General features: G+C 40.9%; 2 protein-coding genes and 1 long non-coding RNA gene across 4 annotated transcripts in view; 2 read left to right on the top strand and 1 right to left on the bottom strand.

Moving 5' to 3' along the window:
* Nucleotides 1-11,929, bottom strand: part of LOC126956568 (uncharacterized) — a 72,789-nt gene extending 60,860 nt beyond the window's left edge. For both annotated transcript variants that reach the window (XR_007726413.1, XR_007726414.1), the window contains exon 1: nt 10,395-11,929. This is a non-coding gene — a long non-coding RNA (uncharacterized LOC126956568). The remainder of the gene's footprint in view (nt 1-10,394) is intronic.
* The window catches only part of PTCD2 (pentatricopeptide repeat domain 2), a 475,022-nt gene that overhangs the window by 202,060 nt on the left and 249,055 nt on the right, over nt 1-23,907 (top strand). The gene's annotated exons all lie outside the window — the stretch shown is intronic.
* The window catches only part of MAP1B (microtubule associated protein 1B), a 103,818-nt gene continuing 99,733 nt past the window's right edge, over nt 19,823-23,907 (top strand). The window contains exon 1 of the mRNA XM_050793533.1: nt 19,823-20,266. Within this exon, the coding sequence (XP_050649490.1) occupies nt 20,083-20,266 (184 nt within the window). The 5' untranslated portion in view covers nt 19,823-20,082. The remainder of the gene's footprint in view (nt 20,267-23,907) is intronic.

Below are 23,907 nucleotides of genomic sequence, written 5' to 3'. Positions count from 1 at the left end.
GTGAGAAGTGATGGAATTGCTAATCATGAAAATGTAAATAACTTTAAACAAAAATGTTTGTTGCTGTTTGCTGTCCATACTTTTGGAAGTCACAGTCATTATTCCATAGGCACAATTTTGAGGTCTACGCATCTGAAATAAGAACAACATTCTCTTTGAAAATATTTTCCTAAACAAAATGTTGATGTTAACTTTTAAAGTGGTATTTTAAAATGAGTTTAAAGCAGCATTAGTCTGCAGCCACAGTACAAAATAATATGACTATGTGTAAATTAACACAGTATAAGCTGAGTTCACAGGTTTCAGGATTAAATTATTGAAGATGATGCAGTGAACATTGAAATTCTGTTTAAGCGGAATATTCTGACACTCCCGTGGTAGCTCCCCTTTCCCTCTTCCAATAATTTGAATTTAATTATGACAATTTGAATATTTTTCAAAATAAGGTCTACCTTCATCTCTGTAACAACAGACATATGGCTTCATTTAACTTAAATTACTATGGTTTAATTTAACTTAAATTATTAATTGGTGTATTTGGGGTTTTTTTTGCAGTCACACAGAGAGTAAAACTTCATGTATACAAAAATCAGCTACTCTAAAATTGTAGGGAGACAAGAAATGGCTCAGGACCAGAAACAAAATAAAAAGAGGTCTCTGGTTAACCAAAGAAATCTTTGAAAATTCATGCACTCAAGGCTCATGCATTTTACTCAAGGGGCAACTCACAATCTGTTTAGAATCTATGTGACTTACTATTCTAAACTTAGATTGTAAACTACATAAAAAGGAGAAATAATTCGAGGTATTTCTTCAAAGTCATAATGTTAACATTATCAGTAAGTGATGACTGACAGCCCATCAGCAATGGAAGGAAGCAAACAAAAAAGAAACCAGAAAACAACAACTGAAATCCCCTATATGAAGTAGATACAGAACAACTTATTACAGGAGCAGCATCCCAATATTCCATCACTGTATTTCAGCCAGTGTTCACAATGGTGACTCGGAGTGATCAAAGAAAGGTAAGCTGGGTTTAGAACTCTCTTGGCAAGCAAAAAAAAAAAAAGACTACATATTGGGTACAGTATACACAGCTTGGGTGACAGGTGCACTACAATCTCAGAATTCACCACTGAACAATTCATCCATGTAATCAAAAACCACCTGTACCCAAAAAATTATTGAAATAAAAAAATAAAGTTTAATAATAGAAAAGTAAAAAAAAAAAAAAAAGAAAGAAAGAACACTCTCTTCAGGGAGAGAAATGTTTAGGATATTTTAGAAATAATGCTTTGAAAATATTAAAATTACAAAATATATAAAAGGACCAGAAACAGGTGCTTGAAAGGGAAAATTGAGTTATTCATTCATTCAACAACTCTTAGTGAGTATTCTTATGTACGAGGTACTGTGCTAGTCAGGTCTTGGGGACATTGAGAGCAGATCCTGCTCTTAAGAAACGTATGTTCTAAGTTAGAGGCTTCAAAGCATGGTCAGAACCCCCTGGTGATTCATGAGATCCTTCTGGGGATCTTGGAGATACACACTATTTTCCTAATAATATTAAGATGGCATTTGTGCTCATGGTACAAAAGTAGCAGTGGGTATCCTTAGCCTGAATCAGGCAGGCAATACTAAACATGCTGGCAGCTGTTGTATTGTTCACCCCTCCCACACACACACAAAATGTCCAGAGCAAAGCAGGAAAAATTATTAATTGTATTACATTTCAACCTAATGTATATATTTTTAAAATATTCTGTGTAATAAAATGGGACATGGCTGGGCGCGGTGGCTCACGCCTGTAATCCCAGGACTTTGGGAGGCTGAGGCAGGCAGATCACTTGAGGTCAGGAGTTTAAGACCAGCCTGGCCAACATGGTGAAACCCTGTCTCTACTACAAATACAAAAATTAGCTGGGTATGGTGGCAGTCATCTGTAATCCTAGCTACTCGGGAGGCTGAGGCAGGAGAATCACTTGAACCTGGGAGGCAGAGGTTGCAATGAGCTGAGATCATGCCACTGGACTCCAGTCTAAGCTACAGAAGGAGACTCCATCTCAAAAAAATGAAATAAAATAAAATAAAATAAAATAAAATAAAATAAAATAAAATGGGACGTATGTATGAAGCACTTTGCTACACAGTGTAGTATGATGGCTGATTGGAGAAAACAACTTGTGTGACTGAGTTGCAAGCTGAACTAACCACTTTTCTCATAGAACATAATTTTCACTTGAGAGAATGATGGACAAACTGTGGTTATTCAAACTTGAGTATTTGGCAGATATTTTCTCAAAAATGAACAAAGAGAGCCTGCCACGTTACAGAGAAAACAACTGAGAGTATTTGTTGCCAATAATAAAATTTGATCTTTTAAGTGAAATGTAGAGTTTTTGAAAACTTGAACTTACAGCTCTCCAATAACTAAAGCCTTTTCTAATGAGAATAATAGTGATACAAACTGATTGTTTAATATTATATAATAAAATTATGAAATTAGAATGATATACATAACTCAGTTGACCCATATTTTTCAAATAACCAAAAAGCGTGACATTACAAAATCATGCATGGATAAAAGATTCATTCAATGTGAAAAATAGGATAGATGGACTTTAATGTAACAGAATACAAACAGTTCACTAATTTTCTTTCAGATTACACACTGAAACTAAACTTTAAAAATCTACACCTGTCAGGTTTCAGCATAGTATCAAAGAGGAGTATCTACAATTACCTTAAAAGATTATTAAAATATCCTTTCCAACTGTGTGTATGTGTATGAATGACTGAGTTTTCCTCATATACTTCAACCCAAAACAATTTATTGCAACATATTGAATGTAGAGGCAGATATGGAAGTCTACTGTAAATATGTAAAACAATGCCACTTTTCTTTCTGGAATTTTTATTTTTAAAAATTGGTATTTTCCTACAAATATGTTCTTACATGTTAACATGCAATAAATAGGCTTGTTATTTTTAAATGAATTAATAAACAATTTTAAGAATTTCTCAATTTAAATTTCTAGTACAGTAAATATCTACATAAGGAAAAACTCTTCAAGGTTCTCAATAGAAACTTATTTATTTATTTTTGAGACAAGGTCTCACTCTGTCACCTGAGCTGGAGTGCAATGGCACGATCATGGCTCACTGCAGCCTCAGCTACCCTGGGCTCAAGCAATCCTCCCATCTCAGCCTCCCAAGTAGCTGGGACTACAGGCATAAGCCACCTTGCCTGGCTAATTTGTATTTTCTGTAGAGATAGGGTTTTGCCATGTTGCCCAGGCTGGTCTCAAACTCCTGGGCTCAAGAGATCCAACCACCTTGGCCTTCCAAAATGTTGGGATTACAGGCACTGCACCCAGTCCTCAGTAATTTTGAAGAGTTCAAAAGGTCCTGAGACCAAAACGTTTGAGAACTATCAGTCTAAGAGGACATAGCTAGACCCATAAATCAGTATACTAATTCTAACCTACTACAATAAGGGCTGTGATAGGAAGAAGCACAAGATAACATGGGGGGATACCTAGTTCAGTCTTGGAGCGTCAAGGAAGGCTCCCTAGAGGAGGCTATCTTTAAGCTAGAACTTGATAGATGAGAAGTTAGCATGCTAAGAGGGATGGAACATCCAAATCAGAAGGAAGAGCTTCTGCAGAGTCCTGGAGAAAAGAAAGAATATGGCTCATTCATGAAAATAAAAGTTATGTGGTAAAGCTAGAAAATAGTTTGTGATAACCTAGGTTGTGAAGATTATATCATTGTTTCAATAAAATAAGCATATATGTATAGTGAAGAGTTAAGAATAGACTCTGGTCTCAAGTATACATAATACTAATAAGAAGAAAAAAAAAATAAGCTGGACCTGGTCTCTGGTATGTTATATCCATTTATATAAAGTTTAAAAGGGCCACTTTAATAAGTTGACAGAAATATATAATTGGAAGTTGTGATCTATATTCCATGATATCTAAATAGAAGCCAAAATTTAGACTGTCTTTAAAGTTTGTGTGTATATATATACACAATATATATATATTTAAAGGAATTCTAATGAGATATTTAAAGTTTGACTTGAATTGGAAACAATACAGGCATACATTTAAAGCCCATATTCTTTATAAATACTTTACTTTCACCCAGATCAGTGGAATTTATCTCATGACTTCGGGTCATGGCCAACAGTGATTTTCTGTAAAAGCGGCATGGATTGTAAGATGGACTTTGCTACATCTTGGTGGCCTCTTTGTCATCTTTGGCATGTGGCTAGTTTCCTGAGTTTCCATTTTTGTTCTGTTTTAATAGTGTATTTGTCCTTCCAGACTACAAAAAATCTTTCAATCAAATGACCCCAAAACCTCCACCAAGAGTGCTGTGTTGGCAGATTTCAAGGTAGGCGTACCCTCTGCAGATGAGGCCAGGTAACCAGCAATGTTAGGGGCATGTCCACACTCAAAGCCCCTGGCTTATTCTATGGGCATTCCTGAGCTGGAACATGGCTTCTGAGAGTGATTTTTCTCTTTTGGGTGGGAGTTCAAAAGAAGCAGAAATAGATATTTCTTACTCAGAGGTTAGATGTGGTATTACTGGTATCTTGGAACAGAAAGCCACCTACAATCACATCACTGCAACCTTTGGATGACAGGCTGCTGTTATGTGTTACGAATTAGGACTCACTGTCAGGAAAATGCAGTGGCCAAAGCCATATTGCTACATTTTACAAGCCTTTTCTGAGGGGCTCTATTTGATTTGTAAATGTTGTTTGTAAGTAAGGTACTCCAGAGAATAGTTTGCCAAGGATTATCTCTGTTAACTTGTTTGTAAGTCTGCATACATGTTGCTTTGCCAGTATATCTTTGCTATTATCTGTTGATTTATTCATCTATATATTTTGTGGCTCCTGAGAACTCTGAAGGGCAAAATTACACAACCATGGGTGGATAATAATGTGACAGGGATTTCTGATGTTGTTCTTTGTTTTGTTTTGTTTTTCTTTGAGACGGAGTCTCTCTTTGTCACCAGGCTGGAATGCAGTGGTGCAATCTCGGCTCACTGCAACTTCCACCTCCCAAGTCAAGAGATGCTCCTGCCTCAGCCTCCCAAGCTGCTGGGACTACAGTCATGTGCCACCACACCCAGCTACTTTTTGTGTTTCTAGTAGAGACGGGGTTTCACCATGTTAGCCAGGATGGTCTTGATCTCCTGATCTCGTTAGCCACCTTCCTTGGCCTCCCAAAGTGCTGGGATTACAGGCATGAGTCACCGCACCTGGCTGTATGACAGTTTTTACAGTCTATTACATTTTATGTTAAGGCATTAGCAAAAAAAAAAAAAAAAAAAAAAAGGCATCAAAAAATGTCAAAGCAAATAAAACTAGTTTGAAAATAAGATCAGCTCTGAAACTGTAGACACTGCCCATATCTCCCAAAACATTTTTAAAACAGTAGATATTTAAATACGCTGTATCTCCCCTGTAACTAGCATTGTGTCTGAAACCCACTGGGTACACAATAAATGCTGAATGAGCAAATGAACGAGTCACAACTCTATGACATAGAGATGCTAGATATCCACATTTTACAAATAAGAAAATTGAGACACAATGCAGTGAAGTAGCTTGTCCTTGTTCAATAGCTAATAAATGGGACTGGGTTTAAAGTTGGGTAGCCTGACTATAAGCTCACTTAATTAACCTCACATCATACTGCACATACTATAACATTATACTAGTGACATTTTTTGGAGATTATTTATATTTAGGTAGTGTGTCATTTTCCCATCAAATACATTGGTTGAATATTTAATAATTGTTTTTTAGTATGGAAAGAAATCAGATACACAAATATTAGTGTAATTTCCTTGCTGTCAAGAATCACTTACTGGGATAATTTCACAAGTGACAGCGTCAAGCTCTCAGAGGACACTTTACACATGTGGAAGACAAGCACAGGAGTCCTCATGTTCCAAGGACCTCAGTAGCCCCTTTTCCACACTCCCACCCTGCATGCCACTACTTAATGCTGCTGTCATTATAAAAGTAAAATACCTTTCCGGATCAAATCCAAAATTGTCTTTTACAATTACCCTTTGTTTCACTTTGGTTTGCTTTCAGTCATGATGATTAACATATTATAAAGTTTCAAATACTTAAAAGGAAGTAGATTTTTATATTTACCACAGGAGGGCATCTGGTTTAAAAGGTTAAAAAATGACAGTTTTGTCACGTTTCCTCCAGGTTGTGATACTCTCTGTGAGTGACAGTCATCATAACCTTCCTGTGCCTGTTTTGTGTTCTGGAGTGCACAAGCACGAGAGCTCAGAGACATGATGTTTCTGAGGCCTACAGCACCCAGGGAAGGCTGAACTAACACTGGGCACATGGGGGCTGTGACAAGTCTGGGTATCATCCCATGCTGTTTCTGTTTGTGCTGTACTGTACCATTTCCACTGTACTGTACTGTTTCCACTGTACCGCCAGTGGAATCTTTCTGATGCTATGGCCACTAGAGTGGCCAGATTCTCGCTCCCTGGTGTGGATGAAGAAACCGTGGTTCTGGGGTATTCAAGAAGCCGTGTCAGGCTGGGCGTGGTGGCTCATGCCTGTAATCCCAGCACCTCGGGAGGCTGAGGCGGGCGGATCACCTGAGGTCAGGAGTTTGAGACCAGCCTCGCCAACATTGTGAAACCCATCTCTACTAAAAATACAAAAATTAGCTGAGTGTGGTGGCACGTGCCTATAGTTCCAGCTACTCTGGAGACTGAGGCAGGACAATCGCTTGAACAGGGAGGCAGAGGCTGCAGTGAGCCAAGATTGAGCCATTGCGCTCCAGCCTGGGCAACAGAGCAAGACTCTGTCTCAAACAAAACAAAAGAAAACAAACAAACAAAAAGATATGCCATCTGATTCCACATGGAATCTGTGCCACTTCACAATCTTTTGTGCTGCATTTTGGCCAGTGAACTTTCCTTTATTCTCCTCTAAAGAATGTTAAGTTCACACCATACACACATACAGATGGTAGTTATGTGTGGGGCTGGAGACATTGATTCGATTGTGGTAATCATTTCACAATGTATATGTATATCAAATCATCACATTGTATACCTTGAATATGTAAAATTTTACTTGTCATTTATACCTCAATAAAGCTGGGGAAAAAGATGTTGAAAATACCCTTTCTCTGGTTTCCCATATTTGCACTTCTTCCTCCCTGGAGAGTAAGGCCTATGAGGGGAGGGACCAAGTATGTTTTTCTCATCATTGCATCTCCAGCGACTCCAGCAGTACCTGTTACATGGCAGATGCTTGCTAAAGATGTGTTGATTGAATGAATGTCTGAACTACCAAATAAATGGCTATCCCTTTGGGCCCAGATATCACAATATGAAAACTTTGTTTCTCATCTGGTATCCGTATATGACTTTATTTTTTAAAAGTTCACACACATGTAGAAAGACTTCACCTCTGCAGTAACTAATCCATAAGCAACTATAGAATTCTAAAGAACCAAGCTCCATTCAGAAATGGCAAATTGAAATGCCATCTGAGGGGAAATCAGATACTTGCTGACCATGGGATTTGAGAGAAACTGCCCACAGTTTCCCAAAGCACAACTTCGATTGTATCACTATTTTAAAACCCAGTGGTTTTCAGATGCTCTTGCCCAACTCCTACTGATTAGAGGGTGAACGCTGCGTACGCTGACCATGCTGCAAATGAGAAGCATGAAGACGAGAAGTGCCAAGGCAGGGGGCTTCACGGCAGCCCCGATCTTTTGGTCTGTTCCCGCCCAATTCTACCATATTCTAGTTCGTAATATGGAGCAGGATTGGGGCACATCTGTACTAAATGTCAGGCTGGGAGCTTCCCAGAAGGAATTACACAAAGAAATTACATCTCTTGAAGTGTCTAATCCACCTGTGCTCATTTCTCATGACTGTTGTAACAAATTAACATAATCTTAGTGGTTTAAAACAACATGAATTTATTATTTTATAGTTCTGGAGGTCGGAAGTCCTACAGTCAAAGTGTCAGCAGGGTTTTCTTTCTGCTGGAGTCTTTAGGGGAGGATCCATTTCCTTGCCTTTTCCAGCTTCTAGAGGCCACCCAAATTCCTTGGCCCATGGCTCTCTCCTTCCATCTTCACATCTCTCTCTCACCACTGCTTCCATCATCACATCTCATCTCTGACTCTGACACTCCTGTCTCCCTATTATAAGGACCCTTGTGATTATATTGTGCCCATTCACATAATTCAGAGTCACCTCCCCAGCTCAAAATCCTTAATCACACCTGCAAAGTCTCTTTTGTCAACTAGAGTAACATATTCACATATCCCAGGGATTAGAATGTGAACATTGCAGAGGGTGAGAGCGTCATTCTGTCTACCACCCCACCCATCTGCTTTCTTCCTATCAGCCTCAAAAAGTGCCCTGCAGATCCTCCACTCTCCAAGGCACCTGGTGACAGAGTATACTCACTGGTCGCTGGAGGTGTCCTCTTCTGAGCTTTCCTGGTGCTCCCAGCTGGATGCAACTACTTGTTTGTCCATACTCCTTTGTGCAACCTGGATTGTTCAGGGCATCCCTTTCTGCTGTTGGACACTATATTTGTATGTGCATATGTTACTTTCCCGATAAGCTGAGCCAAGAACCAACTTTGTGCCCTCCTAGGGCCTAGAATGATGTGAGGCAGATTGCTGTGCTCAATTATTGCTGTTAGTGCTTAGCAGGACACACAAGACATGTCTCCCTGAGCCTGGTGCCATACAGATGTTCCTCTTAGAGTCCAAAGACAGCACTCCTCACTGCCACCCCAGAGCACTTCTGCTAGTGAGTGACATCTTCCATTCCTGTGAGCTGGGAGGACTCCACAACTGCTGCCCATTTAGAATACTTCATCCCCAGGGACTGCTGGTACCCTGGGAAAGGAGCCGGCATTTATGTCTGCAGCTTCCCACCTTCTGCAAGCAAGCTTGTTATTGTTTTGCTGTTTGCTGTGGCAGTGGCTGCTGTTCTGCAGTGCCAGCTGAGAAGCTTATCTCCAAGCAGCCTTGGCTATTTCCACTATAATTCTTTTCCCCTCAGGATGCCATCCTCTACATGTGTCGGTATGACTCACTTGGTACTTGTACTTGGTAAAAGCCAGAGTTTAATGAAAAGACACCGGTTGAGAACTTTGCAATCTCATTTGCAGCCACATCCTGGGTAGGACTTGCCTTAACTCAGGTCGAATCTTTCCTCCCCAGGAGTCAAGAAATGCAGAAGTACAACTATCTAACTGCCAAGTACTAGGCAAGACTTGGGGCTGGGGTTGAAGTGCATTAAAGGGCAGGCATGTGAAAGAATAAAAATGAGAAATCAAAGTTTCTGCTCTTACAGATTTCAAAATCATTTGGGAAGAAATAGAAGTTACTAAGTAATTGCAAAATTTTGTAAAATCTTCTAGCAGCAAAATGTAGAGCTGGGGAAAAAATGTGGATCCTTATCTTATAGTCTACAACTGGATAAGTCCAAAATATTATAAGTAAAGTCTTAAAATTACCAGAAAAAAAACCCTGAGAGAATTTTTCTTATATCATTTCAGAATGGTAAAGGTCTTTCTAAGTATAATACCAGATGCAGAAACCATATAAATGAAAGAATAGGTAAATTTAATGACAAAAAAAGTTCCCATGGCAAAATGTACAATATGAAAAGTCAAAAAACAAATGCCAATCTGAGAAAAATATTTGTAAATCATATTACAGAAAAAAGATAATTTCCCAAATGTATGAAGAATATGATATGGTTTGGATTTGTGTCCCACCAGCAATCTCATGTCAAATTGTAATCCCCAGTGTTGGAGGAGGGGTCTGGCCGGAGGTGACTGAATCATGGGGGCAGATTTCCTCCTTGCTATTCTCGCGATAGTGAGATCTCATGAGCTCTTGTTGCTTAAAAGCGTGTAGCACCTCTTCCTTATCTCTCTTCCTCCTGCTCTGCCCATGTGTAGATGTGCCTGCTTCCCCTTCACATTCTTCCATGATTGTAAGTTTCCTGAGGCCTCCCCAGCCATGCTTCCTGTACAGCCTGGAACTGTGAGCCAATAAAACCTCTTTTCTCTATAAATGACACAGTCTCAGGCATTTCTCTGTAGCAGTGTGATAAAGGAGTAATACAGAATACATACAAATCAATAAGAAAAACACTAACCCTCTACTAGAAAAAATGGGCAAAGCATATAAGCTGACAGTGCACAGAAAAGGAAATGCAGATGGCCCTTAAACATACGCCAAGATGTTCAGCCTTACATATAATAAGGGAAATGGAACTAAAACCACACAGAGACATAATTTTTAAATTACGTTAAATGGGTTAAAATTTAAAAGTTTGAAAATACTTACGTTTTGAGGAATCAGCAGCCCACCCATCTAGTACTGGCAGAAGTATATACTGGTACAACACCTATGGGAGGCAAGTTTTTAAGATCTTCCAAAATTACAAACATGCATATCCTGGACTCAGCAATTTGGTAGAAATTTATCCTATGGATGGTCTCTAACCTGTGGGAAATGACATATACAGAACTCTATTTACTATAGCACTGTTTATATTATCAAAAGACTGGAAGTCATCATTGACAGAGGAGTGATAAAAATAGAAGAGTGATAAATTATGATATTCACACAAAATGGAATTCTATGCATTGCTCAAAAAGCAATAGAGATACTCCTTACAATGATTATGGAAGTATTTCAAAGATATGCTAAGTGATAAGCAAGATGACAGTTTGTTCAGTGTGCTGCCATTAGTATACAAAAGAAAGGAGGAGTAAACTGCTAGCTATTTTCAAGAATAAGCTCAATATATTTCTACTGGTTCTTTTTGCTCATGCTGTTCTCTTCATGTAGATTGTGCTTTCTCCATCTCTGCCTGTTGAAAAATATAGTTCTTCCAGGACAATTTCAAATATTTCTTCCTTTATGAACCTTTATTGATCTCCTGAGTTAAGCACTCTCTCAATTGAACAAATCTAAAATTATTAGGAGAATAGTTTTAAGGTTCGGGATGAGAGATCCTTTCTGAGACAGACAACCCCCATTAACTCATAAAGAAAGAAGCTTGGTCTAACCTTATAAGAAATGTAATCATTTGTATGGTCACAGACATAATAAATAGACATAAATACAAAATCTGACACACTGAGAGGTAATATCTGCAACATATATTGATGACAAAAGCTTATTATCCAGATTATATAAAGAGCTTCTAAAAGCCAGTAAAGATAAAAACAATAGTCCAATAGGAAAAAAGACACATCCTAAAGAGTTAAACCAATAAAGAAAGAAAAGCAGTTTAAAAGGTGCTTAGTTTTAAACAGTAAATATTTATCTCACTTTGATGAGTAAAAAATAAGAAGGCTTACCTTATGATGTGAGGAAAGAGGCAATGGTGCGGCAGGAGTATAAATTGTTAAATTCTTTTCAGAGGGTAATTTGGCAGAAGTCATCAAATGTTAAAATTAGGTATCACCTTCAACCCATCTGTTTGGCTTCTAGATCTAGGCATCTGTGCTCAGAGAAACATATATGAATATAGAAGCACTTACAAGCATGGTCATTGCACACTATTTATAATAGAAAAAAACCAAACACCTCCTAAAGGACCACCAAGAGGAGAAAGAGTAAATGAACTATGGTAGATTCAGTCTATGAGCTACTGTGTAGCAATTTTTTAAAATAGATTTTTAAACATTTGAAAAGAGCTCCAAAGGGAAAATGCCATTTGCACAACACAGTATATAAAATAGTATTCTATTTATATGGGGAAGATACATGTATACAGTCAGCCCTCCATATCCACCAGTTCTGCATCTGTGGATTCAACAAACCATGGATTGTAATTATTCAGAAAAATATATATAAAAAAAGAATGGTTGAATCTGTTCTGACCACGTGCAGACTTTTTTCTTGTCATTATTTCCTAAACAATACAGTATAACAACTATTTACATAGCATTTATACTGTTTTAGGTATTATAAGTAATCGAGATTATTTAAAGTATATAGGAGGATGTGCATAGGTTATAAGCATCATTTTATATAAGGAACTTAAGCGTCCCTGAATTTTGGTATTCACAGGGGAGTCCTAGAATTGTTCCCCTACATATATGTGTACATTCTACACACACACACACACACACACACACACACACACACGCAAAACAGTTTAGCCTCTAGGAAGGGGAATAGAACTAGGGGTAGCAAAGAAGGAACTTTTATTTTCTGCTTTATACATTGATAGGATGTGTTTTGTTTTTCTTGTCGTTGAAGGATAGTGATGGGAAGGACCCAGTTCACACAGTTAGGAAAAGGGACTTGATCTCAGTCAATTGGCCTTCCAGTGTGATATTTTTTCCCACCGTTCCACCAAAAGAAAATAAGAGGCACTTTCAGAGTCAAGGATGATTGAATAGAAAGAAGTATAAGATATTTTCCTCTGGCTATGAAGCTCACTATGGAATTTTCAGAAACATCCCTCTTCTAACTAACCTAATAGCCACTGTTAATTGTTAGGCCCATTTATTTTATGGGCATAGAGAATGGCTGCAGCCATCAATGGTATAGATTATCCTTTTTAAATGTTCTCTAATACTTCATACCTTGTAAGTCTTTTCCCTAATTTTCCTTTTGTTTATTTCCCCAGGCTCTCTGTAATTTTTCTATAGCTAGCTTAACATTTAGAAAGAAAGGACTGATGAATGCTGAGTAAACAGACTATTTCTTGACCCTTAAATGACATACCGTCTTCAGTTACACTCCAGAGAATCACTTTAACTCTAACAAACAACACAACAACACTGGAGGCTCGTTCATTTACTCTGACTCTTTTATTCTTCCCACCAAACAACACTTGGGCTATGCTTTGTTTCCTTTATTTGCTTTAATTCCTATAGCATCAGGGAAGATATCATATAGGGGAGGTCACAGACTTTGAAATATGACATAGCAGAGTTCTTTTCACAAGTTTTCAACTTATTATCTTTGTGATTTGGAGGAATTGTCTAACTTTTCTCCATGTCAGTTTTTCACCTGTCAAACAGCAATAATAATAACTAATGACAAAAAAGAAATCACAATGACATTAGAAAATATTATGAAATGAATGATAATAAAGATACAACACATCAAAATGTGTACAGGGCAGCTAAAGCAGGAGTTAGAAATATTTAGCCTTAAATGTATTTGTCAGAAAGAAGGAAAACTGACAATCAATTACTTAAGCTTCTCAAGCAGCTAAAATAGGAATTAAGATAAAACCCAAAGAAATTAGGAGTAAAAACGGCATAGATAGAAACAGCTTCAATGAAAACATATATACATGTACATAAAATAGAAAACTATCAATAATGTCAAATGTAGGTTTTTGTAAAGATTAACAAAATTGATAAACCCCTAGCTAGACTGATCAAGAAAAACACAAAGAAAATACAAATTATCAAGATCAGAAACTAGAAAGAGACATCAATACAGACTTCAAGCCATCAAAAATATAAATAATACCAATTTCTTAGAAAGTTTGTGGGAATTCACTGAAGTACTTTAAGCACCTAGCACACTACCATGGCTCATAGAAGCCATTCATTTAGTCATTGAATATGCTTTGACTGAGCATATGCCCTATGCTGAGCCACAGGAATACTAAGGTATGTGGGTGGCTGGGTAGGTGTGAAGAGGGTGTGTTGGGGGGTGGGGATAGACATGTTCTTTGCTCCTGTAGAGCATACAGTTCCACGGTGAAGGCTGAGACAAATTTTTTAAATTGCAGCTATAAATGCAAAATTACAATGTTGAAAAATATCAGTGGGGCATGGAACTAAAAGTGCATTTAAAAAGGTTAACTTAGTGAGGAAGGTCAGAGTGGGCTTCCCTAAGAAAGTGATAGCTGAGATGTTATCTATGAAATGAGAAGATACTAATGAGGTGAAGTTAACTAGTCAGTGTTTGCTATGGTTTAAATGTGTCCTCCAAGGTTCATGCGTTGGAAACTTAATTCCCATTGCCACAGTCCTGGGAGGTGGGGCCTGATAAGAGGTGACTGGGTCATGAGAGATCTGCCTCATGAATGGATTAATGTTGTTATCTCTGGAGTGGGTTAGCTATCCAGAGAGTGGCTTTGTTATAAAAGTGAGTTCAGCCTTCTCTGCTCTCTGCTCTCTCACTCCCGCCCTCTCTTGCCCTTCTGCCTTCTGCCATGGGAGGTTACAGCAAGAAGTCCCTCACCAGATTCAGTCCCTCCACCTTGGACTTCCCAGCCTCCAAAATAAATGTGTTTTCTTTACAAATTACCCAGTCTGCTGTACTCTGTTACAGCAACAGAAAATGGACAAAAGTAGGCCTCTCGTCAGGGGGAAAAGCAAGGGAAAGGCCGTGTTGGAGGGAAGGATGGTCTGGCACAAAGTCATTGTGGCTGGTGCTGGAAAGTAAGGGCAAGTGAAGGGGCCAGATGAAGCTGCTGAGATAAATGGGGACCAGACTTGTAGGTGACACTGAGAAGTTTGGTTTTTATCCTAAAATGAGAAGCCATTTGTGTTTTAAGTAGAGATGGGGCAACATAACCAGATCAGAAAAGATCATTTTCCATATGGTGTGAAGCATGGATTGGGTGAGTCATTGTGGCTATATAGATGCCAGTAAGGTGACTATTGAGGTTGCACAGGGATAAAACAATAGCTTGACCTACTGTTTACAATATAAATTAAACTTGAAATAGCTCAAATGTTCACCAACAATGGACTGGTTGAGTAAATTATACTAAATAAACATAATGGGTTACTATGCAACTATAAATAAAAATGAGGAATATTAACATATATTATTGTAGAGTTATAGTCAGGAACAGTGTTTGATGAAAAAAGCGAAGTGGAGAAAATTGTATGTATATGCTGCTACTTCACTTTTAAAGTGAAAGGCTAAATCAAGGTTACAAAGTGTTACTCACAGGAAGAGACAGGGAGAAAGGTGGAGGGGACAGGGATAGAGGCTAAAGTTCTCCAAATACAAATTGTTTTGTAGATTTCACCTTGGAACCATGTAAATATTTTACATTATTATAAAGCAACGTTAAATTATAAAAATCAATTCATAAAAACTGAAAACAAAATGAAACAATTGAACATAACTATGCATTGAGTTACCGGCATAATCACATATAACAGAATTAATTACACTTTAAAACTATATACCTTAGGCTGGGCACAGTGGCACACACCTGTAATCCCAGCACTTTGGGAGGCTGAGGCAGGTGGGTCACCTGAGGTTAGGAGTTTGAGACCAGCCTGGCCAACATGGCGAAATCCCGTCTCTACTAAAAGTACAAAAATTAGCCGGGCATGGTGGCAGGTGCCTGTAATCCCAGCTACTGAGGAGGCTGAGGCAGGAGAATCGCTTGAACCCTGGAGGCAGAGGTTGCAGTGAGCCGAGATCGCACCACTGCACTCCAGCCTGGGCGACAAGAGTGAGAATCCGTCTCAAAAAAAAAAAAAAAAAAAAAAAAAACCAACCAACCAACCAACCAAACAAACTAGATACCTTAAAATGATTTTAGTAATCACATTGTTGGCAAAAGTGTTGCATTTGTATCTAAAACTACCATAAGGGTAATTTGTACATATTGTGGAACAAGAAAAATGAGAAGCTACCTGCTGTTCTAATTCTGTCGCCCTTGGAGTCTTTGAAAACTGGAATTCTAGGCATAGGACAAAGGAAATACAGATGCAAGATAAAACATTAAACAAAATCCCTGTAGTCCTGATACTGAGTTAGAGGTATAAGTATGAATTCATATTTGAAAAACAATTTATTTCATACTTCTGTCCACTGAAAATGTCTAGACACAATGATCAAAATAGTAGTAACACCTGGTATACAGGGGTCTCCAAATACCATTACCCACTTAAGGAACTTGGATTCCATAGAGAAACTGCTAATTCCAGGTTCTGAGGCCAGATATGTGCAAGGTAAGGTGGGGATACCTTACCATACTACTGGCCAAAGATGAAAAAATGAAAGCATCAATATGAATAATGTAAGTTATATTTGTAATGATACAAAAAGTTAGTCACCCTTTTGAGAATGATTTGGAATAAATTCATTATTTTGAAAGTTAGTAAATAAAGAGAAAAAGTCATGCGTTCATCCTTCTTTTCCTGTACATACTGTACCTCAGGGTAATCAACTGACAGGATAACACGTCTCCTAACAGAACTCTTCTAGCTGTCAAATAAATAATAACAAAATTAGAATATTATCATTTTTTTCAATCCATAGTGAAATAATGGATCTAGGTAATGATCATTAAGAGTTGCTAAAATCACAGAATGAGGGTTAACCATTCTTTAGCTGCCTTCTGATGGAAAACCACAATATTACCTATGAAGTATACTTGTAAAAAATATCAAATCTGCATCTGATAAAGCCTTTAAGTCTATCAGAAAATTCAGAAGATAGAAGAACATGTTAAATAACACAACAGGGGATGCAATTAGCAAAATTTATGCTTTGTGAAACTCTGCTGAACAATGTTGCCACTATTCAACAGAAAATTACAAGGAAAAAAATAGTAGGATTACATAGATCAAAGGAGTTTAAGACTGATCAATCAGTTGAAATATATAGATATTATTTCAACCTTGATTTAAAGAAGCAGATTATAAAAATCTATGGATTGGGGATAATGCGTATGTGGGGGTTACTTATATTATTCTCTCTAATCTCTCTGTTTGAAATCTTCCATAGTAAAATGTTAAACAATAACACCCAAAAACAACTAACCCCTATTTAGTGCTCATTATATACAAGGCACTGTTTTAAGTAATTTACATATTTAAACTGTCCTCCTGTCCGTAAGGTTGGTACTCTATTATACAAATGAGAAAACCAAGGTATAGAGTGGTTAAGCACCTTGCTTAAGGCCACACAGCTAATAAATTATGGTATTAGGATTCAAAACCAGGCAGTCTGACTCTGGAACCCATTTTCTAACTGGTACACTAGTACCTATCACAATGATGCTAGCTTGGACTGGGTTGGTGATAATGGAGAAAAGTGGATGGATTGAAGAGGTACTGAAGGTGAAATTGACCAGACTCCATGCCGGATTGCACAGGAAGCTAAGGGTCAGGGGACAGTCCAAAATATTTGTGAGGTTTTGGCTTGCATCATGGGATACATGGTGTTATGGTTCATTGAAATAACAAGAGTGAGAGTGTCCCAGGTTTGGAGGGAAAAGATGATTTGGGTTTGGAGCATGTCAAGATTCACATGCCTTTGGTATATCCAGGTGATGTCAGTTGAGCAGCTGGCAATATTGGGGCTCTTATATGTTAGTTTTCCCCCTTTCTCCTCCTTAGAACTGTATACATTTTCTTGGGATGAAGAGGAGAAGGGGCTAATTTTCCAGTATTGAAGTATAATAATGTAATATTCTATTCTTGTTTCAGAGGTGTTGTAGCAATATCACTTGCACATTTTGTAAGACTGCTTTTACTCCATTGTCTTAGTAACTGGGAGAAAACAGGTCAATTAATCAACCATCCCTTGACTGCTTACTATGTCCAGCCACTGTATTAGGTGCTTACACATTCTATCATTTCCTTCTTTCTTACAGTTAAACAATTATAAAGATGTTATTCTTCTCACTAAATAAGGAGATGGAAGATCAAAAAGAAAGTCACTTGCCAAAATTACAGAGCTGTAAAGGAGCAGTCTGCATCCCTAGTCTGTGTTCTCCCATTATGCCTCTATTTTCCAAAGTGTGGGTGATGACTTAGGTGGTCATGGTTATGGTGTTTAATTGCACAGACACACACAGTAAGAAAGCGCTCTGTTATAATTTTCATCCAACCTTCTGTTATAACGTGGAGAGCAACTCAGTCAGGTGTTAGTATCTCTTTAACACCTCTCTAACACTTGGCCAATCTCTGTTTTCAACCAAGAAAGGAGAGCCTTGGACTCAGAGTCTTGAGCAAATAATAACAGTATGTAGCAGGAATCTGATCACATCTTATCTTCATTGTGTATATTTTTAGGGATACTTTCTATTAATAAGTGATATTAGTGTTTCCATTTATACAGCAACATAGAATTGCATTTAAAAATAAATTTAAGTAAAATAAATTGAGTAAAAGAAAACTATTACATACATAAAAGTAACAGTGGTTCAAAAAAAGGAAAAACAAACAAACTAGATGAGGCTAGAATCCAATGGATGACCTTTGGAAAACAGTGCTCTTCACCATATTTCCTGCCCCTCACCCCGATTATGGGCTTTGGTGCCGGCCTTATTTCTCGAACAGCAATTGAATATCTTAACCAAAATATGATCTGGAAACACTTCATCTAGTTACTGGTGAATGCAACTCTCTATAAGCCTGTCACAGACCTCAAATACTGCGGGCCAGACGGTATTTTTATTCTGCATTGATCAGATTGACATGTTGGATGGGACCCCCCAGCCCTTGGTTGCCCAGCATGTTTCCCATGCCAGGGTGTCAGGAAAGATGTAAGAGCAAAGAGTACATAACCAATAAGTCATGGCAGCTAACACCTAAGTCACTGGGTTATTTTGGAAATCTTAAGAATATCTAGGTGACTATCTATCTATCTATCTATCTATCTATCTATCTATCTATCTATCTTTTAGTAACAGGCATTCTAGTATTAAAGCTATGTTGACTAATTTCCATCTATCCCTCTTCCTTAAAGCTCGAATTCCCCAGACTTCTATGATGATACCATGTTTGTACATTTTGCTCTTTCCTCACCGTCCTCCCCTTTTCTGGGACAGAAGCTATATTCAGTATGTTTGTGAGAAATGGTTGTAAATAGGCTGCCTTAAAAAAACAAAACAAAACAAAAAAACACATTTTTATGAGTTCTTATAAACATAAACAAAGGCAATAAAAATTCCCAATGCTACATATATTTTAAAAGACATCATTGTCACTTGAGATAATTTTGCTTGTGTGTTCCCCAAGGAACTGAAAAGTACATTATAGTCACGGTAACCCTGCTGGGTAGAGACAGTATCTTCTTTTTATTCTTTGTTATTACTGATACTATCTGTTCAGCATATTAAGGAAAGAAATCAGTATCTAATATAATACATCTACATTTCTCTCATTTCCCATGAGCACCATGAGCCAGTACTTTTTCACCCTTGGCCCTGCCAGAGTAGAATCCAAGGCCTGAACAATAGTAGGCTTAAGTTTTGCATTTTTGATGTATTCTTTAAGTGAAGGTAGTAAATACTGACATTGGTAAATATCAGTAAATTGTCTTCTTAAAGCCACAAGGTCAAAGAAAAGACAGGTTCCACCTTCCTAGGCGGGGTACCCACAGCCCCGCATGTGCCCACTGTGGCTATCCCAGTTCCTGAGAACCTGGCTACATCATAGACGGCACACAAACCAGAGGCCTGACTAGTGCAACTCGGATAACAGAAAGACCCCACTATGAAAATGGAAACTCATTCCAGTCCCATGCACAGACAGGGTGAGGGTGAGGAGTGGGCAGTGGGTGTGTACGTGGTGGGTGGTGTAGGTTGAGAGCGTCTTCCCCCTTCGAGGCTGCAGCAGGAGCTCAGCGGGCTCCCAAGCCCCTTGGCTCGCGGCCCTGCCCCGACCATTGTCCGCACACCTCTTCCCTCCAGCTTCCGGGCCGCCGGCGAGATGATTTGCTGCAGATGACATCAGCCTCGGGCCAACGGCTGGAAGAGCGGAGGCAGCCACCGCGTGAGGATGTGCCGGGTGGTCCTTTCCTCCTCCTCTTCCTCCTCCTCCCCGGCTCCCTGCCTAGTCTCCATATAAAAGCAGCGCCGCCTCCCCGCCCTCTCTCACTCCCCGCTCCTCTCCGCCGCGCACTCTCCGCGGCGCTAGGAGAGGGCGGAGGGGGAGGCGGCGCGCGGCGCCAGAGGAGGGGGGACGCAGGGGGCGGAGCGGAGACAGCACCTTCGGAGATAATCCTTTCTCCTGCCGCAGAGGAGAGGAGCGGCCGGAGCGAGACACTTCGCCCAGGCACAGCAGCCGGCAGGATGGCGACCGTGGTGGTGGAAGCCACCGAGCCGGAGCCGTCCGGCAGCATCGCCAACCCGGCGGCGTCCACCTCGCCCAGCCTGTCGCACCGCTTCCTTGACAGCAAGTTCTACTTGCTGGTGGTCGTCGGCGAGATCGTGACCGAGGAGCACCTGCGGCGCGCCATCGGCAACATAGAGCTCGGTAAGTGGCCCCGCTCCCCCAGGGACGCGCGCTGGGAGACGCGCAAACACGACCCCACCCAGGGCGCGACGGCCACCGCGCACCTCCCGCGCGCCCCGCACCCATGCCTCTCCCCGCCACCTCTCATACTTGGTCCAGACTCTTTTCTGGGCTAATTAAGAATAATCCGAATTATTAGATATGAGACCCAGAGGGAGAGTCTCCAGTAACCTTGAGGGATCTGTCACCACGCTGGGTCCGCAGCCTCTGCTGAGTTGGCCACCGCCTCTCCCGCTAAGTGAAATGCAGGTGTCAGGGGAGCAGAGGCCACAATAAAGCCGCAACCGCAGGAGGCAGAAGGGTGGGGGAGACCTGATGCAACCACTCCTTTCAGTCTCCTTCTGGCCTCAGGAAAAGGCTGGGACCCCCCCACTGCAGACCTGGGGCCGAAGCCCCTTGCGCCAGGGCCCGCGTGAGATTCAGCCTCACCACAGCTAACTCAGCCCCTGAGAAACGCCTTTTCTGATTTCAAACATCCCAATCCTTTCTTTCCCCAGAATGACTAGGCTAGTCCTAGGGCCACGCCCGCTCCCCCCCGCCCCCCCGCGCCCAGATGCTGGGATGCAGAACCGCCTGCGCTTCGCCACCAGACAGAGCCCGCCTCGCTACCGCCCCTGGGGCCTTGGCTGCAGCTCTCAGAAAGGACAATGGGACCCCAAGTTGTGGGGTGGGGCTGCTGCTTTTAGAAGTCCTAGCCCCGGGAGTGGTAGCTTGAAGGGGGTCGGTGGGGGAGACGTCAGCGGGTAGGGTCAGCTCCTTGCCTGGTGCGCGCACCAGTGGCGCGCTCTGCGGAGGCCGAATAGCGGTACGCCGGGTACCCTGGGCGGGGCCGTGAGGGTCCGGCGGGCACAGCCTCGGGCGCACAGAGAGACCCGCCCCCAGCCCCACCCGAGCTGCCGCAGTGCCCCCAGACTGCCCGCCGCACCCGCCCCCTACACTGCGGCGCCCCGGTCGGGCACGGCTGGCTGGGCGTGCGCTCCGCCCGGGCCTCGGGCTGGCGGGGGCCGCGCGCCCCCACCTCTCAGTTTGCCTGGCTTTGTTGCGCCGGGAGTCCCTGGGTGGGCAGCTCTGGTCTCTGCCTTTCCCTTTATCCCCGGCGTCCCAGCCCTCCCCTCGCCCCTGACAGAGGTCGCCGGGTCTCTCCGCAGCCCCAGCCCGCGCTCTATTCTCCTGGGGTGGTGCTGAAGCGTTTCTCCGGGAGACACCGGTTGGTGGGCGTGGTGCAGTCCGCACTGCGGTCTCTACGGCAGCCCGAGGCGGACAAAGGGCGTTCACACAGCCCTCGTTCCCCGCTCCCCCTCCCCAATAAAAGACGAAAGAAAAACCTTGTTTTAGATGAAAAAATAAATGCTTGTCATCTGCCTCTGCAGTTGGAAACGGCCACTTGTCCCCAGAACAAAAGGCTGCAGGGTGGGGACTGGAGTTGCGGACCTGGTTCTTTTGTTTAACTTTAAAGCACTTGATTTTTCCCTTTCAGCTTAAAAAAAAAAAAAAAAAAAAAGAAAGAAAAAAGAAAAAGAAAAAAAATGTGAGCAGAAAGTCGTGGTATTTTATTCCAAAAAAGTCAAGAACAAGAGATATTTCAATAGTGAAATGTCTTATTTGAGCATCTCAATAACCCTTTATTTTCAGACTGTAGGCCTTTGGTCTAGTCTATTCTAATTTAGTTTATTTGCACAATTTTCTCCTTGAAAAATTTTACACTTACTGATTTTGGGTGTGGCTACTGTGGGAATCAATGACTGGATTTTTTTGCTTTAAAAAATTATTTGTAAGTGGCACTTATGGGAAATAGGAATATATTAGGAGGTGCTTTTCTATCTACAAAATCTTCATAACCATTCGATGTGGTGGTGCTAGGAGAAGGATCATGAACCCCGTTTTAGAGCTGGGGGCCCATAAGAGGCGAGAAGGGTAAGAGAACCGGCTCAAGGTCACAGCACTCATAAGTGACAGAAGTACCAGTGCTGCAGCGTCACTGTTTTCTGACCCTGTCATGATGTTAGTGCAGGGTCGGCTAACATCCTATGATGGGAGGAAGGTTTTAGCACAACAGTTTTCAGGGCTTGCCTTTGTATGGCCATCCACTTGTGGGCAGCGCCCCATGCTGGGAGACGGTTCCGCAATCACCTTCGGACTGTAATTATCTTCCTGCTTTGTTACTCAGCTGATCATCCTTTCAGTGCCCTATTCCTCAGAGGGTTTATTCAAGCTGCATCTGTTTACGGAGAAAACAGACGCATCCATGTACTGCCATGAAGTAGGACTCCCTGCCTTTACCCGTTTTTACACTACTAGCACTTAGTAACAAAATTCAGATTTGTCTTTTTGACATTAATGTTTTTAAAAATTCGATTGAAGTGTTATATAGAGAGGAAAGGGCGCAAATCAAAGATGAGCAGCTCAACGAATTTTCACAAAACGGACACGCCTGGGTTACCCAGATCAAGAAACAGACATTACTGGAACCCCAGAAGCCCCCTTGTGTTCCCTTTGCAATAATCATCATGGCTTCCTGATTTTTAATTCCCTAATTTGGTCAGGTTTTTGCATGGAACTCCGAAATGACTGTATTGATCCCATTAAGAATCAACCAAGTGAGTGAGCAGAGCCATTTCTTTACACACCGTAGCAGTGTAAAGAGGTGGCTCTCCTGCGTCCTGGGGTCTTGGCTGCAGCTCAAGATGCAGGCCCTTGCAGTGCTAAGTGAAAATCCTGCTCCCATAGCTTTTCAGACAGTCTGAGATGACTTAGCAACAGAGCAGGCTGGTCCTGTTTTCCTGTACACGACAAGCTGCTGCTTCAGCCGCCAGGTCTCAGCTGGGCCTCCTCCAGAGGCCACTGCTGTTTTTGCTTGGTGCCTTTGGGCGGTGTTGTGTGAAGCAAGATGGAGCTACTCCAGGGGAGCCAGCTCTGATGATTGTGTGTTGCAGGCTGGGAAAGCAGTTCTTCATCTGTTACTCTTTCTTCCTATTTCCCCTCCTGCCTTAACTGAGACTCTGGGTTTGGAGACCCTGGTGACTTGGATTCTTGCCATCTGATTACTGAGGGCTCTCTGGAAAGCCTAGAAAATTATCTATAAATCTGTAAAGACATGGTGGTAATGCAGTAAATCAACAGGCCTGGAACGTCCCAGTGTGGATGCTTTGTAAATGCTTCTTGAATCCAGGGAAGAGAGATGGTCCCTCTTGTTTTCTCAACTATATTCGGAAAGCATAATGAAGGCTTTGGACTTGTCTCCTCCAGAGTTTGGAACAATAGTGTTTCCTCCGACTAGGCTAGCTTCATTTATTTAGTTATGCAGGACTTTATTCCAAATCGTTTTCGCTACCACCAACTACTACTCTTTGGCACCTTCTTTTTCTCCTCCCTAATTAGCCCCCAGCATGGATTTAGCTAGTGGTTCTCATTTTCAGCAAAGTCCTGCTTCTTGGTTTTATTTTAATACATAGAGTACATACATCCATGCCTTGCAAACTGAATTGTAGAACCTTGTGAAAGTTTTCATTGTTTCATTTTATTTTATTTTTAAGAAACTAAACCATATAAGGAATACTACGTGTCTGTTTAATGTTTTCAATTACCGTTGGATTGTAACTTTT

The sequence above is a fragment of the Macaca thibetana genome, chromosome 6, assembly GCF_024542745.1.
Source record: "Macaca thibetana thibetana isolate TM-01 chromosome 6, ASM2454274v1, whole genome shotgun sequence".
Lineage (NCBI taxonomy): Eukaryota > Metazoa > Chordata > Mammalia > Primates > Cercopithecidae > Macaca > Macaca thibetana.
This window is presented reverse-complemented; position numbering and strand designations above follow the sequence as displayed.